The sequence below is a fragment of the Branchiostoma lanceolatum genome, chromosome 15 (genome assembly GCF_035083965.1).
Source record: "Branchiostoma lanceolatum isolate klBraLanc5 chromosome 15, klBraLanc5.hap2, whole genome shotgun sequence".
In the NCBI taxonomy this organism is placed as follows: Eukaryota; Metazoa; Chordata; class Leptocardii; order Amphioxiformes; family Branchiostomatidae; genus Branchiostoma; species Branchiostoma lanceolatum.
Window position 1 is genome coordinate 3,132,289 of NC_089736.1, and position 20,320 is coordinate 3,152,608.

At 42.2% G+C, this 20,320-nt stretch overlaps 1 protein-coding gene and 2 long non-coding RNA genes across 3 annotated transcripts; 2 read left to right on the top strand and 1 right to left on the bottom strand.

Annotated features, from left to right (window-relative positions):
• The first annotated feature begins 1,962 nt into the window (after positions 1–1,962).
• LOC136420759 (uncharacterized) lies at positions 1,963–4,524 on the top strand. Its single transcript, XR_010753306.1, has 2 exons — positions 1,963–2,868; positions 3,346–4,524. It is a non-coding gene; the product is annotated as an uncharacterized lncRNA (long non-coding RNA).
• Positions 2,864–5,873, bottom strand: LOC136420758 (uncharacterized). The gene is made up of 3 exons (XR_010753305.1): positions 5,398–5,873; positions 4,811–5,060; positions 2,864–4,412 (listed from the first exon to the last, which is right to left on the bottom strand). It is a non-coding gene; the product is annotated as an uncharacterized lncRNA (long non-coding RNA).
• Positions 5,874–6,150: 277 nt separating this feature from the next.
• Positions 6,151–17,452, top strand: LOC136421037 (uncharacterized). Its single transcript, XM_066408182.1, has 17 exons — positions 6,151–6,317; positions 6,728–6,935; positions 7,146–7,296; positions 7,672–7,730; positions 8,031–8,188; positions 8,520–8,577; positions 8,864–9,028; positions 9,154–9,232; positions 9,515–9,772; positions 10,084–13,015; positions 13,274–13,418; positions 13,785–13,935; positions 14,348–14,406; positions 14,713–14,870; positions 15,123–15,201; positions 15,648–15,776; positions 16,432–17,452. Exons 1-17 carry the CDS (start codon positions 6,151–6,153, stop codon positions 16,516–16,518), a joined length of 5,043 nt encoding a protein of 1,680 aa, XP_066264279.1. The 3' UTR covers positions 16,519–17,452.
• The last annotated feature ends 2,868 nt before the right edge of the window (positions 17,453–20,320 follow it).

Genomic DNA, 20,320 nt, shown 5'->3' on the forward strand with positions numbered 1-20,320 from the left:
GACCTATCCTATATTTTTCAACCAAAGCCACATACACAATCTTACTAACATCACTACTGTGTTGTTTGGCACTACGGAATGTTTGTATGGAGATACCAAGTGATATGTTTTTCTTATACATGTATCAGTGCTATTCCATTCCAATAAGCAGCTTCGTCTTGGTAGTCCTAAGAAAATGTTTAATTTCAATGCAGCTCTACAATTATAGTATGTAGTGATTCCAAACTTATATGCATGCTCACACTGCAAACTAGATTGCCAAGGGGACGGTAGAAGCAACCAAACAGACGCTAGACGTTGCCAATGTTGCCGTCACCGCTGCTGAGACAGTGGTGGACAGCAGCCGCTTGGCTCTTGACGCTGCAAATGCTGTTTTGGAGGAAACAAAAGTCTCAGTGCACGATTCGTGCGAGTGAGTCGAAATACTCTCGTGGGTTTCGTGGATTAATCCACACCTTCCCAGTAGCACAGAATAAACACTATGCTGAGCCTATGCCTTGTGTTAAGATCTAAAACTGATGTCAGGCTGGTAAAGTTCTTATAATGTACAGGACTTTTCGATTTGATCCAACCGTGGTCACCTGTATGCAGTGACAATTGCATCAATCCTCTAAATGATTTTTAACGTTATATACAGGTTTGACTGTACTTGAGTATACTTTCAGTATTCATAACTAGATGGAGTGATGACAGGCATTGTGTCAATGGAAAGGATATTTTTCACGCCTTCCAATAATATTACCAAGACGCGGTGGATTTGACAACCCCTACATATATGGTCTCAATACGACTATTGAACCTTTACTATTTTATTTTTTTCAGTATTGGCGTCGCCGCTGCCGAAGAGACACTGGTTGCCACACAGGAGAGCAACGCATTTGGCATCGGAGTGGCAGAGAAAGTGGGTGAAGCCCTGCACAGCCTCGTGACGGAGGCCACAGAGGCATTGGACAGTGCCCGCAATGACGTCAGCATCGCCCAGCAAGCATGTGACGCCGCAAGGGCAGTCTTCAATTCTGCATATGCTGACGTGAGTTTTCGGATTTTACCAGCATACAAAAACTGAATTAATGTCAATGTTACAGACACAATTATGTGCATCTGTTGAAGCCACGCTATCATCTATTCCTATTCATCAACGACAATTAACAAAAGAAACTTAAACACTGTACATTGCTCAGAATGCTTTATAAACCAAGACCTGATTGTTTATCGTTTATCACAGGCTGGCAGTGCACGACTTGACTTTGACAACGCGGTTGTGATTTTGGAGGGTGCAATACAGGACGTGGCGAATGAACAAGCGAAGTTCGACAACGCTGTAGCGAACCTGAATGCACAGCAGCAAAACTGCCAGTCTCGGGACTGCGAATGGTGTAAGCTTATCTCAGAATTCATCTTCAGCACCACTTCTTGTTCAACTATCAAACTAGAATATCATTACAGCACCAATCATGCACAACCTTGTACTTTTAAACGCCTTGAAGTAAATTATACAAATTCATGACATGAAATGTTTAAATAGATAATATTGATGACATGGTGTGATTGGGTGGCATATAAAACATTAATTCTACATGTGCAGGTGAAAGAGCCGTATTCCGACGGTAAGTTTTTTTGTAACAGCCAATGTTGATGCATTAGTTCTGTCATATACGAGTCATTCATATTCATAATTCAGATACGAGTCTAAATTCTGTTGGATTCCAGTTGATGTTGCGTGCCAAGCCGAACTTGCAGCGTGCCAGGCTGCTTTAGAGGTAAGGTCAATTATGCGATATTGACAAGTGAAATTAATTTTATCTATTTGCAAGTTCTTGCCCGAGGGCTAATTGCGATATGAAACAATGCATAGGAAAAGACAAAGTTAACAAGTTAACAAAAGTGACAAGTGGGACAAGTGACTTTCTACATTGTAAGAACGACTACTGAATACAATCTAGTAAGCATTTTGGGTTTGACCTCTTTCACCCCCATGAAACTCCTTATGGGCCGTACCCGGTCTTATGGGCCGTACCCGGTAAAATTATGGGCCGTACCCGGTCTTATGGGCCGTACCCGGTAAAATTATGGGCCGTACCCGGACTTATGGGCCGTACCCTGTACCTATGGGCCGTACCCAATGGCCGACATCGCCCGGCCACAGGGCGTAGTCGCGTGAAAGTCGCGTCTAGATACCCTGTACCGCAACGATACACAATCACACATAGCCTATGCTCTGGCAAACATTCCTGGCCACCTCTCTGCCGAGTGGCGTTGTACAAATCGCCCCCAATTTCGAGAACACTCACGCAAGCTGTGGCGAGATGCCGGCTGCAGTGCTCGCGTGGGGTCGAGAAACCCGGAAGTGATGCTGTTCTATGGCGGGAAATTTCCTTTTTACCCAAGTTCAGTCCAGCCGGCAGGTGCAACGGAAGGTTGGTGAAATGTCTAGTGAATTTAGACTATCATTCCGTGAAATATACGATTTGGTAACGCACAATGGAATCACCTGTTTCTAGAATTCTAGCCAATGTCGAAACAACAGGAATCAGATGGATTACAATAGAGATATAATCTCTGTCCACAGGGTTCTCTGAATATACTATCATATAGGGTGGGAGAGCACACTAGATCTGAGTGTAGTGGACCGAACCTCAGAAGCAACCTTTTTTTGGTGTTGTATACTGGAATTATAGGTACTAGAATTTGTCATTAAATTTGATTGCAACAATAAACATGGCATTTTGTATACAAATAATTTGACCATCCCACTGCTACCACTGCCAAAGATGAATTCAGGTGAAGAACCCCCAGACGCAGTTGTCACAGATGATGCCGATCCACCACAAATTGTAGAAGGACAGGAAACAGGTGCCACAACTGCAGGTGACCTTTCTTTATTCAATTATTTCTGTGAATATACAGTATAACATGTATGTATAGAGCATTGGAGAATATCTACTTTCATATACTTGTTTCATTGTATCATTCAATATTGAAAAAGTGCATTGCATGCGCATTGTTACATCCCTGTGTACCACAATTGTATGACTCTATTTCTCTTAAAACCAGTGATTGATAGCTTGGGTACCAGCGTCATAGATAACTCTGGGAGGATTTGCAATATGAGTGAATAACAGGTGTCAGACTGAGTGAAATTTTCTTCCAAATTTACAGTTACTAATTATAAGAAGTTGACAGTAAAAGTACATAGTTACATGTCAATGTGTTTTATTCAGATTTTTAAGTTGTTTGTTGGTACTTTTTTTCTTTTGAGCCCTTCACACTGTCACATATTTTGTATACATAAACAAACTATGTGTGCATACTAAAATAACAGATATCTCACTTCTCCCCTTTTAGAATCAAACATCGTCTTGTGTGACATCTGTGGGGAAAATATACCTGCTTCCCACTACAGAAGACACAACCTCAGACACAGAGCAACGTTTACTTGTGAGAAATGCTCTACATCCTTTCATGACAAGTTTGCACTAAAAAAACATGTAGACATTCAGCACAATAATAAAGTACTAGTCTGCAAGGAGTGTGGCAAGAGTTTTAAGTCATACTCTGGTTTCAGGCAACACTGTTTCATACATGAGTCCAAAGAGCACACCTGCACAACCTGCAAACTGACATTTGCAAACAAAGTAAAGTTGTACCACCATCGCCGGAAGGCCCACGCCCCACAGAAGACATGTGACCACCTGAAGATCCATCAGCAGGCCAAGGATCACAAGTGCACGGTGTGCACTGCTTCTTTCAAACAGAAACAAAGTTTGAAAAGACACTTGAGCACACATGAAGACCCCAAGACCTGTAACATGTGCAGTAAAAGCTACCAGGGAGCGAGGCAGCTCATGCGCCACATGGCAACAGTGCACAAAAATTCTACTGATTGATCATACAAAGTCATACGTTACATGCAGCCCCTAATTATGTTCCATATCTTTAATCATTAACCATGTAAGTCCTGTAAGATCTGAACAATATGCAATTACTTTTTCAAACTAGTACTCAAATCAATGAATGATTTTGACAATGCGACAATCATTCCACTTTGAAATAAGATAATGTTTGGCAAAATGGAGAAAAAAATTACCTTGAAATTTTGAATACAGCAGTGAAGTTTACTTATAGAAGACCAATTCGCTCATGAGGCAGGATCTTTGAAAGATCTGTTCTATGGTACTGCCTTACATCAGTCTGCCCCTTTAAAGGAGCACCAAGTTTAGTAGAAAAAGTCTTCGTTGGTTTCTTGCGGCGTGCCCTTGATGTCAGATCAAAGGGATGGTTTTTTGCCTTCACAAGAGCCAGCCTAGTTGGTGGTTCCCACTGTTCAGGGTGGTCTGTTTCTGTAAAGATGGCATCTGTACTTTGACAGGGGTAGACAGGCTTGCTACTTGTCGTTGGGGAATCCACGGGCCCTGAAATAAAAAAAAACAATTAAATTACTGTTACTACGGTACTTAATGTGTTATAACTTTTAAGCATAAGGTTTACAGATATAGAGTAATAAACTGTGACTTTATTGGCAAATAGTGTGTCATGGATCAATGTCCCTTTGAAATTCAAGTTGTTATTGATTTCTGCTTTCCTACTGAATGAATGACTCTTTTGTAGATTAGAAATTATCACAATCTACAAGAACAAAAATGGACAAAAACCACCACATGAGCACACATGAAGACCCCAAGACCTTATAAGATCTGTGATTGTAGTGATACAATAATGCTGCTATCAAATTCTGCCAGCTGAACACTATACTTTCAAATTTCTGTATGAATATTGCATTGGTTATGTGAGAAGGATTTTAATGTCTTACTCCAAATAGGTTTACCCAGGTTTGTTTGTGAGTCACCTGTACCCATAAGTACTGAAATCTTCTTTTGCCAACTAAGAGTTCCTTGTTCAACGGGGGCTGGTCGTCTGAGTGCCCAACTTGGCCGGGGATGATAAGGGAGTCAGACAATGTACCACTTTCCTTTTGGGAAAGGGGATGGCAGCATATGTCCTTTTGTCCTTCTTTCCAAGATGGAGCTTGATAGGCTTTTTTCTTGTCATTGTGCAATACTCTGGAATGAAGATTGAACAAGACAGTCAAAGATGTTAGAGAGTATTAAACTAGAAACAGTTCATCTTCACCTAGAGTTTTAGCAATATGCTGTTGTTGTTGTCTCTATTACACCACTGTCTCGTCGGTATATGGTCACTTGTGCAGTGCAGCATGCTCGGGCTCCCTGTCATGCTACACCGCCCTCCCCCCTTCCACGCTTTACAAACAAATCAAATCCCCTGTAATCATAATAACAAGAACATTATCTTACGTTACAGTGACTCTCTGTTGGAGGAGTGACCTAATAGGGCGGTAATAAAAGTTATATACCATGGATGAAATTGTGAAATGCGTACCGATAGCAAGGAGCTCGAGAGTTTTGTCCGGATCCACATAATTTTTGTTCGCGACGCCTCCCACACAACCCAGATGATGATGATGATCGATGCGAAGCTCACTTCCGCGTTTCTCGACCCCACGCGAGCACTGCAGCCGGCATCTCGCCACAGCTTGCGTGAGTGTTCTCGAAATTGGGGGCGATTTGTACAACGCCACTCGGCAGAGAGGTGGCCAGGAATGTTTGCCAGAGCATAGGCTATGTGTGATTGTGTATCGTTGCGGTACAGGGTATCTAGACGCGACTTTCACGCGACTACGCCCTGTGGCCGGGCGATGTCGGCCATTGGGTACGGCCCATAGGTACAGGGTACGGCCCATAAGTCCGGGTACGGCCCATAATTTTACCGGGTACGGCCCATAAGACCGGGTACGGCCCATAATTTTACCGGGTACGGCCCATAAGACCGGGTACGGCCCATAAGGAGTTTCATGGGGGTGTCTTTTTCTTTAATGTGAGTAGCCGATGCGGACAGTCTGAGAAGAATAATAACTGCCACAGCTATTGCATCCAATTTAACATGTACAATTTTGCTAACATAATTACAAAACAAATCATATTGGAAACATTGGCAATCTTTGCTAGAAGGTGTAGGCCATTATATGTTACATGTTATAGCACTGCTTTTTTCCGTTTTTATAGCAATATTTGAGACAATTCAGGATAATAATCCACAGTTTAAATGCAGTATATATATGTTAAACTTTACGTTATGTTCCAGGTAGTAAAGGTGACAGTGGAAGCAGCCAGGGGTACACTCGGCGTTGCCACGGCGGCCACTACAGGTGCCCAGCAGGTGGTAGACACCAGCCGCAGGACACTGGACGCCGCCATTGGCGTTTTGGAAGGAACAAGAGTCAAAGTCCACCAGTCATGCGAGTAAGGTCTTTCTGGGTTCTTTCTAATGTGACATACTAGTACTATGTACTAGTACTAATCTATCATATTTTGTCTGCTGTTGTATAGGACATCCCCACATTCATGACACAAAGGAATTAGAATCTAGGTATCCAATGATACTTTGTAGGACCATGTATATAAAGTGTAGAACTAACTTGGCCGAAAACGCGAGCCGTAGCGAGGCCGCATTGCACTACCACTAGCGACTTGAAAAAACATCATGCTTCACCTCAAATGAAGACGCCTTGAAACAAACGAAATATACATAAATGAACAGCATCTTAAGATGTCATGAGTATGTTGTCCCTATTTTTAACTGAAGACTGAATATCATCTAAAACTCCTTAGCCACATAGATTAGATTTACGGTCACTTCTAATTATATTCAGTATTGGAGTCACGGCTGCAGTGGAGACACTAGCCGCCACCCGCGAAGCCAATTCTTTTGGCCTCGAAGTCGCGGAGAAAGTCGAGGCAACCGAAGACATCGTCCTGAAGAAAGCCACCCAGGCCTTGGACTCTGCCCGCGGTGACGTTAGCGTCGCCCAGCAAGCATGTGATGCTGCAAGGACAGACTTCAATTCAGCACAGGCTGATGTGAGTTGTCAGATTGTACTAACACTCAACCATAACTGAAAGTATCTTACTGTTGCGGAAACCCAGTGTATTTTTGCAGTCGCTATATCATACCTGTTTAGCGACAAAATCATTCATCAACGAAAACGAATAGAAAAGACCATGATACCCTAGTTCACCCAATGTGGCTTCAAAACGATTTCAAAAAAACGGTCCTGTGTTATCTTCCAGGTAAACAGTGCACAACTTAACTTTGACAACGCAGTTGCAAGTTTGGACGCTGCAAATCATGCGTTGGAGAGTGAAAATGCGAACTTCGACAGCGCTGTAGCCGATCTGGAGGAACAGCAGCGAAACTGCCAGCCCCGTGACTGTGATTGGTGTAAGGCATTCTTCATTCCTACATACACTAGCTTCAAGGCTCTCCACATGCATAATAGAACTCTTCTTCTCCATCAATATTCAATGGCGACATTCACTGAAACGCCATGATACCGAATATTCATTTTCATGCAGATCCTTATAACATGGATGCACATAATGCAACTAGGCATAGTGTGTTGTATTCCCTCACAGAGTCTGCATAGCGACTTTTCCCTGTTCGCCCATTTGTACGTTTCCATTTACCTATGAAACTGGTCCTTTTTGTCATTTTAGACAACTTGGGGCAGTGGTATATCTAATGCTGATATATTAGTCGTAAAAGAGACATACTTGAAACACCATTTAAGTGAGTTTACCCGTTGTTGAACTGTAGGGGATGCTCCGTGCCATGCGTACAATGCCGGACTTGCAGTGTGCCAGGCTGCTCTAGAGGTAAATCCTATCATGTTGTCAACAAATAAACATTCCTAAAATTAACGGCTTACTAAGAGCAACTTGAAACCAATTTCAGATGTCTAATCTAGAGATATCGCTATAAAGTGACTTGCAAGTGGGGACTATCGACATCTTTGCGTGAGGAAAGAAGCTCATGCCTTTCTTGCACAACTTCAATGCCACAGGCACAGCGGGACATATTTTCTTCTTTCTATTAGATTGAAAAGTGTTTTTTAAAAACATTGGATGTAGTCCCACATGGATCATTTCAACACCTTTGTTTCTACTGCTTACTAGATTGCAAAGGGGGTGGTTGAAGTAACCAGGCAGACACTGTCCGCTGCCCAACTGGCCGCTACAGCTGCCCAACAAGTGGCGGACAACAGCAGCGGGACTCTTGATGTAGCAAAAGGTGTTTTGGGAGTAACAGAAACCGCCATGCACGGCTCCTGCGAGTAAGTACCAATATTTTCTTGTTGGATGCAAAACCTTCCCAGTTTGATATAAGGCATTTCATGTAAGCATTACCTAGTATTGTGTTATTTACTTTAAAGATTATATGAGGATTTAGATACTTGGGAATAGACTTGGCAGCTGTGAGCCAATTATTTTCACCTGATTTGGTGTAGTCTATTCTAGGCTTTAATCACATTCAGGAGCAGTTGCGCACCATATCATCTTATAAGGTAGAAAATCACACGACCATACAGGATGCATGCTGACAGGAAAGAAATTGCTCAAATTATCCTCTATCGATGATCAACTTTTGTTCTTGCCTATTTTCAGTATTGGCGTGTCCGCTGCAGAGGAAACATTGGTTACTGCACAGGAAATGGCAGAAAAGGTAACTTCCGCAGGAAAGCTGCCTCATTTGTCAGAATTATTTTACCCACTTTCAAATTTTGTATTCGCATTGTCTGTTCCCTCCATCTGAAATTGTGGTAAATGTGATTAAGTAAATGTGTCTACCATACAACTATAATGTTTATAACTTCTCTAGTTTGGAGTATGCTATAGTTACAGACCGTATCAAAGTTACAGACTGTATCAAAGCAGCCTCATCTAATGTGCATTTATATATAATTATAAGAGCTTTTAAAATGCATTCTGTCTTCGTCATTATTTTTTAGGCAACACTCAGGGTTCTGGGAGGAGTGCTGGATATTCAGGACTTAGGTTTCAACGTGTTGGACATCCTTGAGATGGGCCTCGGTGCAACGGCGGCCGATCGCGAGGCAGAGACTGGCAGCATAGACGGCTGGATGATGGCCTCGTTCTTCGGGGGCAATCCTCTGGTTAGTGTATCAATGGAATAAGTGTTTGTGTACTGTATATATGTGTATCTTGAAGCATACTGAAGCATGATACCGGTTGAATTTTAAAGTTGACAAAGTTGTTACAACTTTTACATCTTATCCAGATGACGAGCATTCCAATCAACATCCTCTCCATTGACGACATGGCCAGCTCCGTCCTTGTCATGATCCAGGACCTCCTGGGTTTGTAACCACTTCGTTTGTCCAATTTTGTCCAATTTCTTTTATTCTTCAGTCCGCAGAGAGGTTTGGCGAGACTATTAGTAAGAAAACGGTAGCTAGAATTGGGCTCATTCCATTCCAAATCAACATTTTCCCTGTTGTCTGCATGGTGTCATAATGCTCTGAATTTGATTAAGAAGCTGAATGGCAATTATTCCTACATTCATGTTTTCCATTTTGTATTCATCGTTTCCAGTCTCTGTCTTTAAGGCAATGCCTTAACTTCTATATCTTGTCATACAGGTGGCACACAGCCACCCACGCTGTCCCCACCGCTGCCACCACAGCCACCAACTGCCATGCCCGAGCCACCGGCACCGACAACCCTGCCCGGGCCGTTGGCACCACCGACAACCCTGCCCGAGGCACTGCCACCGACCACCCTCGGGGAACTAGGCGTGTCATCAACGACCACCCTCGGCCGCTGGGCCTTTGGCGATCCACCACCGACCCCCCTGCCCGAGACCACTTTGCTCTCACAGCCACAACCACCCGCATCAGGTGTCTTCACTTGATTCGAATATTTAAATGACATGAGCATACAATTATAAGAGGCCAAGACATAGCAAGAAACACCAGTAATGTGTTTCACCAGTATGATCTAGGGTCCAAGGCATGCCCCAAACAGTACAAACAAACAACATATATTTCAAAATCATAATCAAAATTACTACTCCGATCCGTTTACATACACTTCCCACACGAGAGGAGGGTCATGCAGGCACAATTCTTTGAGGAATGTCTAAAAAATGAACGAAGCCTTTATCACATGTCTGAGTACTTTCTCATTGTGTTTCTTTTCCTCGTTCTAGGTGGCATCCTTCCCGAGCTTCAACAGCTTCTCACCGACGCAGTGGAGGGTTCCTACACCGTCAGCCCAGACTGCACCGTCATCCTAGCGCTCAGCGGATGTCGACTCGACATAACTTGTGACCCTGAGTTTTGTTTGACTGTAGGCTTTCTCCTTTCAGATGTCCTTCCAAATCTGTCGCTAGATGACTATAGGAGCGGTGTCGCTTCTGATCTGCTTAACGTCGCAGTCTCTAGTAGCTATGTTGATCGATGTGAAGATGAATTATCTATTTCAGGAGGCACCACACAACCTATTGCTATCGTACCCTCTGTCGCGACGCTTCATGAATTTTCTGTCTTTGTCACATACACTCTACCCTCCTCTTTCAATGCCTTGTTTAGCGGTGTGTGGTCCATTGGCGATGTCGACTTCACGGTGACATTAGAGAAATCCGACGACGGTTTTACTCTCAGTGGCACGGTAGCAGAAATTACAGGTGTCACCACTGACAGACTTATCACAGGGCTAACCTCGTTTGTTCCTGGTAATGATGTTAGCGATTTATTCCACCTACTAAAGCTTGACAGTATCTCTGTTACAGACATAAATGTTGAGGTTATGATCGTGGACGGTGGATACAGCTTAGAACTGGACTTCAAAACAAACATTCTCGACTCGCAGGTCTTCTTTTTCCTTAGCTCAGCTCAGGCAGATGACGGTTCGACTACTCAGTCGTTTTCGATGGGCATGTCTGTCAAGTCTGTCCGCTTTGGCGATCTCATCCGAGATGTGGTCGATGACAACGTTGTTGTTCCTATCATAAGTGATATAATTATTCCCGAGGCCGCCTTGCTGGGAACGACTTCAACGCCAGAGCTTGATTATCCGGTACCTCTTCTAAACGAGGTGGCTTCGGAGCTGTCGAGTGGGTTGGGCATTGCCTTCACAATGAAGCTCTCTGATGATGTTCCATTTGGGACGTTCTTTCTCGGTTTTGACGGCAACAGTTACATGTTTAAGGTCCTTTCTGACGAGACAGTCCCTGTGTCCGCTCTGCTGAGCAAAGTGATAACCTCTTTTACGTCAATCAGTCTTCCAGCTCAGTTACCTGTTGCAGATGTTCTAGCCGGATCCCTGAAGAGCTTCGAATATGACACAGATACTGACGTCATGACAGTAACTGCCGATGTGGACGACACTCTAGTCATAATAGAAAACGTCCTCGTTTTGGAGGATTTAACAGCATCATTCCAGCTAGAAAAGCAGTCACCATCTTCAGGAAATAGCTATGATTTTAGTTTTGAATTAGAATCAGTGTGGACCATTGGTCAGTTAACCGTCGCTTTGTCGGTCGCCAGAGATCCAACAACACTGGACTATTCTGCAACCGGTTCTGTACAAGATGAGTTGCCTGTAGGCGCCCTGATCCAAGAGTTCGGTGCGTCGTTTTTACCACTCGGTCCATTAAGAGATATTTTGCTTGGAATCGGCCTCGAAGACTTCTCTATTGTAGACCCCAGTGTATCAATAATGTTTGGTCAGGAATTTGCTGTCCATCTTGGTGGAAGTGCGGTGATCGGTGACTGGAGTAGCACTGTCGAGATGATAGTGGGCAGGGTGCAGAGCAACCTGGTCATGGCGGCAGGCGTGACGTTGTCAAACATTGGCATAGTTCCGGCCGTTAGCAAACTTACTGGAGGCGCACTAGACATTTCAGTAATTCCAGGAGCAAGCATTTTGTCGCAAACTAGCGTTGCCTTTGCGGTGTCTCCTAGCACAATGCCCCGAGATCAGCACTTGACAATGTCGTCCCCGCTACTTGCTGATGTAAACATCAACCAAGGAGTCAGTATTGCAGCATCTTTTACGCTCCCAGCAGACTGTGGTCAGGACTTTTTTTGCAAGGTTGTGAAAAAGCTGCTAGGAGCTGACATTGAACTCAATCTTCTTGCGACCCTGACCACTGTGAGTGACCTGTACATGAGGGCGGTGGTGGGAACCCCGGTGTCTCTCGCTGATGGTATTGTGATGCAAGATGTAGGGTTCGAGATTGAGGTTGGGACCACCAATAATGCCATAGGTATAACTGGCTCACTGGAATTTGAAACCCCTCCTGTGATCTTGAGGGGCGGTATTGGAGTCTCGCAAAGTGGAGGGTACCTCAGAATGTCTTCCGAAGGGATGTGGAACGAAGCGTTCGGGCTTGATTTCCTCGCAATCGGTGACATAATCTTTGAGCTGTCAATTACTCCTGAGCCCACTGTCATAGCGTCTTTGGAATTTGGTGGCCGTGCTATAATTGGATACCAAAACAACCCCAGTGCCACCACCATCGAGGGCTCTGCGTACATAGGAGTGAACAAGATAGATCCACGACAGAACTACTGCTCAGGCTCTATCAGTGTTCTGACCGTCCCTGCCATTCTCCGTGCTTTCGGTCAAACCTTTCAACTTCCGTCTTTCTTGGAAGAAATCGGTTTTCCTGACGGAGCCAGTATTTCGTTCTCTGCAATAGAGCAAACCCTTCCGAACGGTGTAACCATCCCTCAAGGATTCTTCTTCAGTGGTACTCTACAAATCCTCTCCTTCAGCGTGAGTGCAGACATAAAACTTGACTCGACCTCCCTGTACGCCAAAGTCACAGTGAGCTCATTTGACATCGGTAACGGCTTGATCCAGATTTCTGGGTCAGGTTCCGAAACTGGCCCTATCCTTAAAGTCGACATCAGCTGGATTCCGATACATGCAGAGCTACTCATCGACGGTAGCGTCACCGTACTCGGCATTCACGCCAGCACAATCATTTCTATGGATGCATCCAGGACTTACTTCTACATCGAAGGGAGCTTCCTCGGTATGTTCTCAGCATCTCTCGAAATAGAGGCCAGCTATGGATCTCTGAAAGAAGCTCACTTTTCAGCAACTGGGACCTTCAAGAACGACCTTTTCAGGTCTGTTAATCAACTCAAAACAGCTTTTTCTAATAAAATGTACATCTAAGTATTATAATCACAACCTGAAGTCAACTAATCATAATCTGTACGTGTAGCAGTGATTCATGTACCATTACCCTTTATTAGGTTGCTCCGAATGTTTAAACTACATCAACGGTTACTTAACATGTTATGGTAGCAGGTAATACAACGGTACACGGATATGTCTATTCTCGAATCACAAAGAGATACCGAAGCTGTTTATCCTTTTTTTAGTACTCTGCGAGACAAGGTGGAAGGAGCCCTGGACAAACTCGTGAAGGAAGCGAACGAGGCCTTGGACGGTGCCAGGAGTGACGTCAGCAAAGCTCACCAAGACTGCGATTCCGCGAGAGGACCCTTTAATGATGCTCAGGCTGATGTACGTTGGTAGAATCGTCATTTGAAAGCCTCCAAATTGTGCACAGCTTTGAAGTATGACATAAACTAAATTTACTAAAGGAACTGAGTATCCGACACATCAAAGAAAAGGATTAAATCTTACAACGATCATCTTACTGTCCTTTAGACTCTAGGAGAAACTCAGAATTATACAAAACACAATTGTCATAATATTTTTCCTTCAAATGCCTATCGGCAACACGTATTCCCTACCGTTATATTCGATAGCCTTTTAAACACAGGTCATTTCACCCGTTAGTGACAGTGATAGAGCAATGCCAAGACAGTTTACCTTATCTCGTGTGGCTTCAAAAGTAAGTAACCGCCCTTATGCAATACGCTATAGGTTGACAGAGCACAGCGTGACTTTGACAACGCAGTTGCAGATATGGAGGGAGCAAAACGGGACTTGGACAACGAAAAGAGGAAGTTCGACGATGCTGTCGCTGATCTCGATCAAAAACAGCGAAGTTGCGCGTTCCGTGACTGTGAATGGTGTAAGCTGTTTTAAAAACAAAATCTAGTACATAGTTTGAATTTTCTCCACACTCTTGTGTATCTATCAAATTAGAAAGTAAGCACATCCCTATAGGATATCTTCTGTCGAAAACCTAACAAAAGTTGATTATACGAATCCAACTTAGATTAGATTTTTCTTGTAGTACATGGCATGTTTGACTTTCAACAACGTTCATGAAATCATAATCATCATCACCATCCTTAATTATGCATCTTATTCCGACGACAGAGATTGAGCTTGGAGTTAGTTTCAACCAACAGTGATGTTTTAACACCATGATCATATATTCTATTGCCATGGATGGAAATAGAACATATGAGGTAAATTGTGTCATAGGGAAGATTTACAAGCATGTCATTTACGTAGGTCTACCTGTTGTTGAACTGTAGATGATGTTCCGTGCCATACGTACAATGCAGGACTAGCAGTGTGCCAAGCTGCTCTAGAGGTAAAATCAAGTATACTACTCTGCAAACTAAGCACCTTAAAGTTGAATGGATAAAGAAAAAATATAGTTATCTACTAAATATCACAGGCATATTGTAGTAATTTATATAATTATTGCAAAATCATTGTCAACTATGGATATCTGAACGTGAAGAAGGCAGGCAATATCTCTTTTTCTAACACATGCGCAATTGTGCTATTCATTTCCTACAGCCTGCTTTGACTACTTTGGAGAACGAATGTAGGCTGTAACACTACGTGTAGAATTAATAACACTAATTATATACATGCTCACATTGTGTAACAGATTGCAAAGGGGACTGTCGAAGCAACCAAGCACACACTGGACGTTGCCAAATTAGCCGTCTCGGGCGCTCAGGTGGTAGTAGACAACAGCCGCTGGACTCTTGACGCAGCAAAGGGCGTTTTGGAGGGAACAAAAGTCACAGTGCACGCAACATGCGAGTAAGTGGAAACAGTACTTGCACTAATTCATACTGAAGCTTTGGAGCTTGACACAATATTCCGATTGAAAACTGCATTGCATTTGAATTAAAACCTAGTTTTGATTCTTCATAATATTTGTGTCGTTGCAGAAGGTGCTTGTGTCACAGCATGAATAGAAATGTATAGGATTTGTTAGCGTTTGAGAAACCTTTTGATGCAGATTGATTTGTTATACACTAAAGTACATTTTTGTTGTTTGTGTATCTCTAGCGTTGGTGTCTACGCTGCAGAGGGAACACTGATTGCCGTCAGGGAAACTCATGAGTTTGGCATCAAAGTGGCAGAGAGGGTAAGTACAAACCATCAGGAACACCATCCGTAGATGATATAAAATTGCATTATTTTGGTCAGAATAGTATAACCGGCTTCAAACATTTTCTATATGTACTTCATATGTTTGTAAGGTTAGCATCATTCCATTAAATTACTGTTAAAAGAAGTTCTAGAAAGTAAGATAGCTACATTTATGATAATATATATATATGTATATATATCAAAGCAAAACCGTAGAATATAAAGCTTATATTATATCATATTGTATTGTTGCTATTATGATAAAGATAATGCTTATAAGTAGACTTATCTTTGAAAATTGCATGGATCGCATGAAATGCCCCTTTGCAGTCGACCCACCTATATTGCATACATGTACATATACAGTACGAAAGCAATGCCATCATTTATACACTATAAAGGTCTCATAATATGTATTTTTCATGTTTCCCCCGTTATCAGGCTATCAATGGCGTGCTGGGAGGAGTACTGGACATTAGGGAGATGGGCTTCCATGTGACCGTGGCCGTGGCACAGACGGGCAGCTTCGAGGGTTGGATGAAGGTCTCGTTCTTTGGAGACGATCCGGTGGTAAGTGTCCGTGCTTAGTCACCATATCATAAACGTAAGCTTATGCCTATAAGTTAAACATTAATTAAGAAGAACAGAAAACAAGTTGCTAGATATTCTTTGATGCCCAAACGGTCAAACAGTTAGACTCAAGAATAGATGAGACCAGACGAGAAAACTACATGAGGGAGGTTCTCAGGTTTCAATATCCTCTTGGTCTGTGTAGAAAGCAGCTAAGGAGTTACTTTATAGGACAATGCAGCAGAGCTAAAGGTTGTCTTGCTAAAGGTTGTTCATGTTGCACATGTCCTAGAAAATTCCACGTTGCTTTATTATAACGGGGTTCATTCATGGGTTCACCAAAAACAAGACGACCATGCCCAGGAATTTTCATTCCATACGAACAAAGAAATTCGAGATTCCAGCATGTGTAAATGCATTGTTTAATCATAAATATACAGATTCAGAAACAGAATGGACCTAAAAGCACACAAAAGCTCAAAACCCTGCAAATACACACAGTCTGACTGTAAGCTTACTTTTCAAAAGATGTATATTGATCTAATCATCAAGAAAACAACATCAGGAATTTTGTTTTCATGTTGACTTGGAACATAATGTGCTAGACCAGTAGTTCTGCCTCAAACTAAATGTATACCTTTGTGTTATCCTACAGACGATGGACATTGCAATCAAGATCTTCTCCATCGAGGACATGGTAACCGCCATTTGCGACGTGGTCAAGGATATCGTGGGAGCCTAGACACCAACAGGACACGCAGAGAAAGTGACCAGATATGGGCAACCGTTATTCCATCTCGACCGGTGGCCTGTTATTAGACATAAATAAAACGTAATTTGCTTTTGCTAGTGTTGTTTTAAGCCGCTAAGTTCTCCACTGCAGATTATAGTTGCTGGCAGATAAGAACGTTAAATGTTGCTGATACATATAATGTGTATCCTAACCTGCAAATCATTTTGGTCCAGACGAATAGAGGCAGCTCTAGGCTTCTAAAAGTATCATGGAAAATTAAGTACGATTAATTCAAAGTGATGACTGCATGATTCGTCATGCTACTGGTAGTTTACGTATCTAGAGGTGTATTTTACCGAGTCAGTGTTAGGTGCCATTTTGATTTTGTCATAGTTGTATCTAACCCAGATATATACTAGTTCATGCACATGTTGCAACTTTAAAGACAATTTTACTTCATTTTGCAATTTAGACTTCAACACAAAATAGAGATCCTAAGATTAAGATTTGCCATGTATTAAAAGTACAGCGCATAGACACAAAGACTCTAGGCTACTGTAGAAAATTCATGGTGTAGATTGCAACAAGAATCGAAGCAGTAGTCAAATATAATCAATAATGATTCTATGCTGGTGCTTAGTGTACTGTCCCATTATGGACATATTACATTATGTTGGGTTAAGGTTCACTATATATCTGAACACAAGCAGGGTTTTTTTTGGTTCAGTAGATGATGATGCTTTAGTAGTTGTTATAAATACATTCTAAATCACGCTGTCTGCATTAGAGACTGTCAGCAGTAGGAAACCTGGCTTGGCATTATTTACTCAAGACCATTATTGCAAAGAGTTGATCCCTGTATTGTTGTGCATTATGACCTTACCAACGGTCTAAACCATTGACGGGTTTTGTTTGATCTTGTTCAACCTTCATCAAAGTATGTCCAATACATGTGGAACCTCTTCATACACTGGTCCTGTCCTTCTTTCTTCAATACAATACATTAGTTCAGTAGTTTTCCCTATTCCTGATACATGAAGCAAGATGATTTAAAATTCCATCAAAAAGCATAACATTGGTGTAAGCTTGTCCTCTTTAGTACAAACCTGGTGTGTTACACCATGAGGCGGTTTCCGGGTACGGGTATGCAATAAAAACAAACAAACACGAGCAGAGATACGGATATTGGAAAGGAGCAAATAGATCTTTAAGATGAAGAAATATTGGAACAGGGGGTTCAGGAACATGGAAGAGGACACACACTGCACATAGCAAGACACCCCCCCCCCACACACACAAAAAAAATTTGGTGTGTTATCGTTTTATATTTTTAACAACCCATTTTACAAAACTGTACATAATTCAGGAGACACTGACCTATCCCTGCGCATGAAAGTTTGTCTTTAGAAATAAATAAATAAATAAAATACTGACAATCCGCCTCCCTTGCTATGAGAAACTGGGTACAGTCAGAAAGCAGAGGACTAATATACAATCAGAAAATATAAAGTAATATTAGCCCAAAAAGCTAATCCGCAAATCTGCTAAGGAGGCTAAGTGTTTTTCTGATTTCCGTGACGAGCAACCCTGAGCTGATACGAACCAGGATCTGTAAGCAGAAATCTGGTGAATGAGGAAAACATCAATAATGCCAGCAAGATTTGAAAGCTCATTAATGGACAATGTTATTCTAACTGTGAGGCGTAGAAAACAAATTTCATCACAAATTTAGAAAAAAGGTACAGTACCATTTCTTCCGATATTTCTAACAAGGCAGGTCACAGAAGGTAGGATCAGAGCTCGAGGATATCTGTATACGTGTATGATGTAACTTTCAAAGGAATACCAAAAATATCGGATCACATTTGGAATCGATATACATGATGCTATCGCCAAAGCGTCATTTCTCTTCGCTTATTGATGTTTTTATCACCACTCGCTCTTCTGTGGTTTAATCCTTTGATGTGATATTAAATGTCCGAGATAAGAATCATTTCTACTAAACGTTAGCCGAGAAAACATATCAAATCTTCACTGACAACTTTACTGTAAAGTTTCATTGTCACCCGGACCACACAACAGTATGCACAGTAGTCACGTAAAATGCTGATACAGGACATTTAATTGTGCATGACACTGTATAGCTTTTTTTTCAGTTGTGAAAATTTGTGTCGATGTATTGCAAAGATATCTTTATTTTGATATAGCTGACACCGTCACTATCACGAAATCTCATATTTCGTCACTGAACGATGTTTATATTGCATAATGCTCTTTTGTGTGTGGATCCTTTGATGAGCGGTTTCGTCAGAAGTCAAAGAATATTCCCAAATAAGTCGCCGTTTATGTTTTATCGTTGGAGATAACATCTGATAAATCTAAAATTAAAAGAGCCTTTAATGCGTTTACTGTTTCTATCATATGGTGTTCCATTGTGAGCGGATCCTTTGATGGTGGTAACGTAATTCAACCAAGAAATCATCTCGGAAAAATTTCGCTGTGCTCTGTTGTGGGTATGTTTTGTTCCGTACGACTTCGTATGAAATAGGCTTTATCAGTACTGTTAAAAGTAACCAGAAAACGTCTCAAGATGAGTAACTTTTTGATGATCGTTTCAAATTTGATATCTGATTTTTTTTTCTTTAAGTGCTTTTATCGATTTCAATGTTTGTATACGTACTTCGATGCACGGCTTTGCGTGAGGGATGTTATGCAGATTGCTATCAGTCTTAAATGACCGAGAAAAACAAGTTGGGTGTCCGCTAGCATGTGTAACACAAACTCCCACTCCCGGGGCTGTATGGACCAGTGGGGAGGGGCTGCTAGAAGCGTGATTTAGTCCGGCTAACTGACAGTGTAGTCTGTGTATCACAAACTCTCACTGTAAAGTAAAAGAGCTGTTTAAATAATAGAAGCTTGATTTAGTTAATGTATCTACAAGCCGCTACGTTTGATGGACAGTCAGGCATGTATTTCTCATTAAAGTGGTGATTATTCATTGCTTATGACACAGTGTCCACCCAGTACATTATGAACGCAATGTCTTCAATAATGTCAGTTGTTATTAAGTCGATTTCTCGTATAATAAATCCTCGGCAATGCCAGTTTAATCGATGTAAGTTTGACTCAGTTGACCCACTCGTATATTACCGTGTCATGGTCTCTTGAAGTAACAGTTCAGTCGCCAGTTCAGCCTAATTCCCGAAGCAGTGTCTTTCATAAATTAATCTTTTCTCTCTCAGACGTTAGTAGATAGTTTGGCCAAGGACATCATACACAGCTCTAGTGCCCTTGGCTTGGCCTGTGTTTTGGAGCGCCCTCCCTTGCCAGATCGATATCAGTCTTACAACCAAACTTTGAAAGAATCAAAATAAGTCAACAAAGACATGGATAAGGCACGCCACCCAGCGGTAGTTGAGAAATCTCCACGTTTTCCCAACGTCCGCGCTCCTCTGTATCCTCGGCCTCCATTAGTTGTGTGCTGGCACAATACCTGAAGAAGAAGTAGAACTCCAAATTACGAATTATGGCCAGCTGCAGACTATGCATGATGCACACGCTGATGGTTAAACTTATAAATGTGCGGCCTACTAAGTATCTAAACCGATTCAGGAAAGATTCTTTGCCACAGCCTGGCACAGGTCGGTTATATCGATTTTACAAATCAGTTACAGAATGTCACCTTCCCTAGTCCCATCCTCATCACGAGGGTCAGGGTACTCTGGGGCCAGCCGTGACCCACCCCTCCCGACATCCAGTTTCCTTTGCTGGGTCCCGTATCCCTACTGTACGTATACAGTCTTCCAAACTC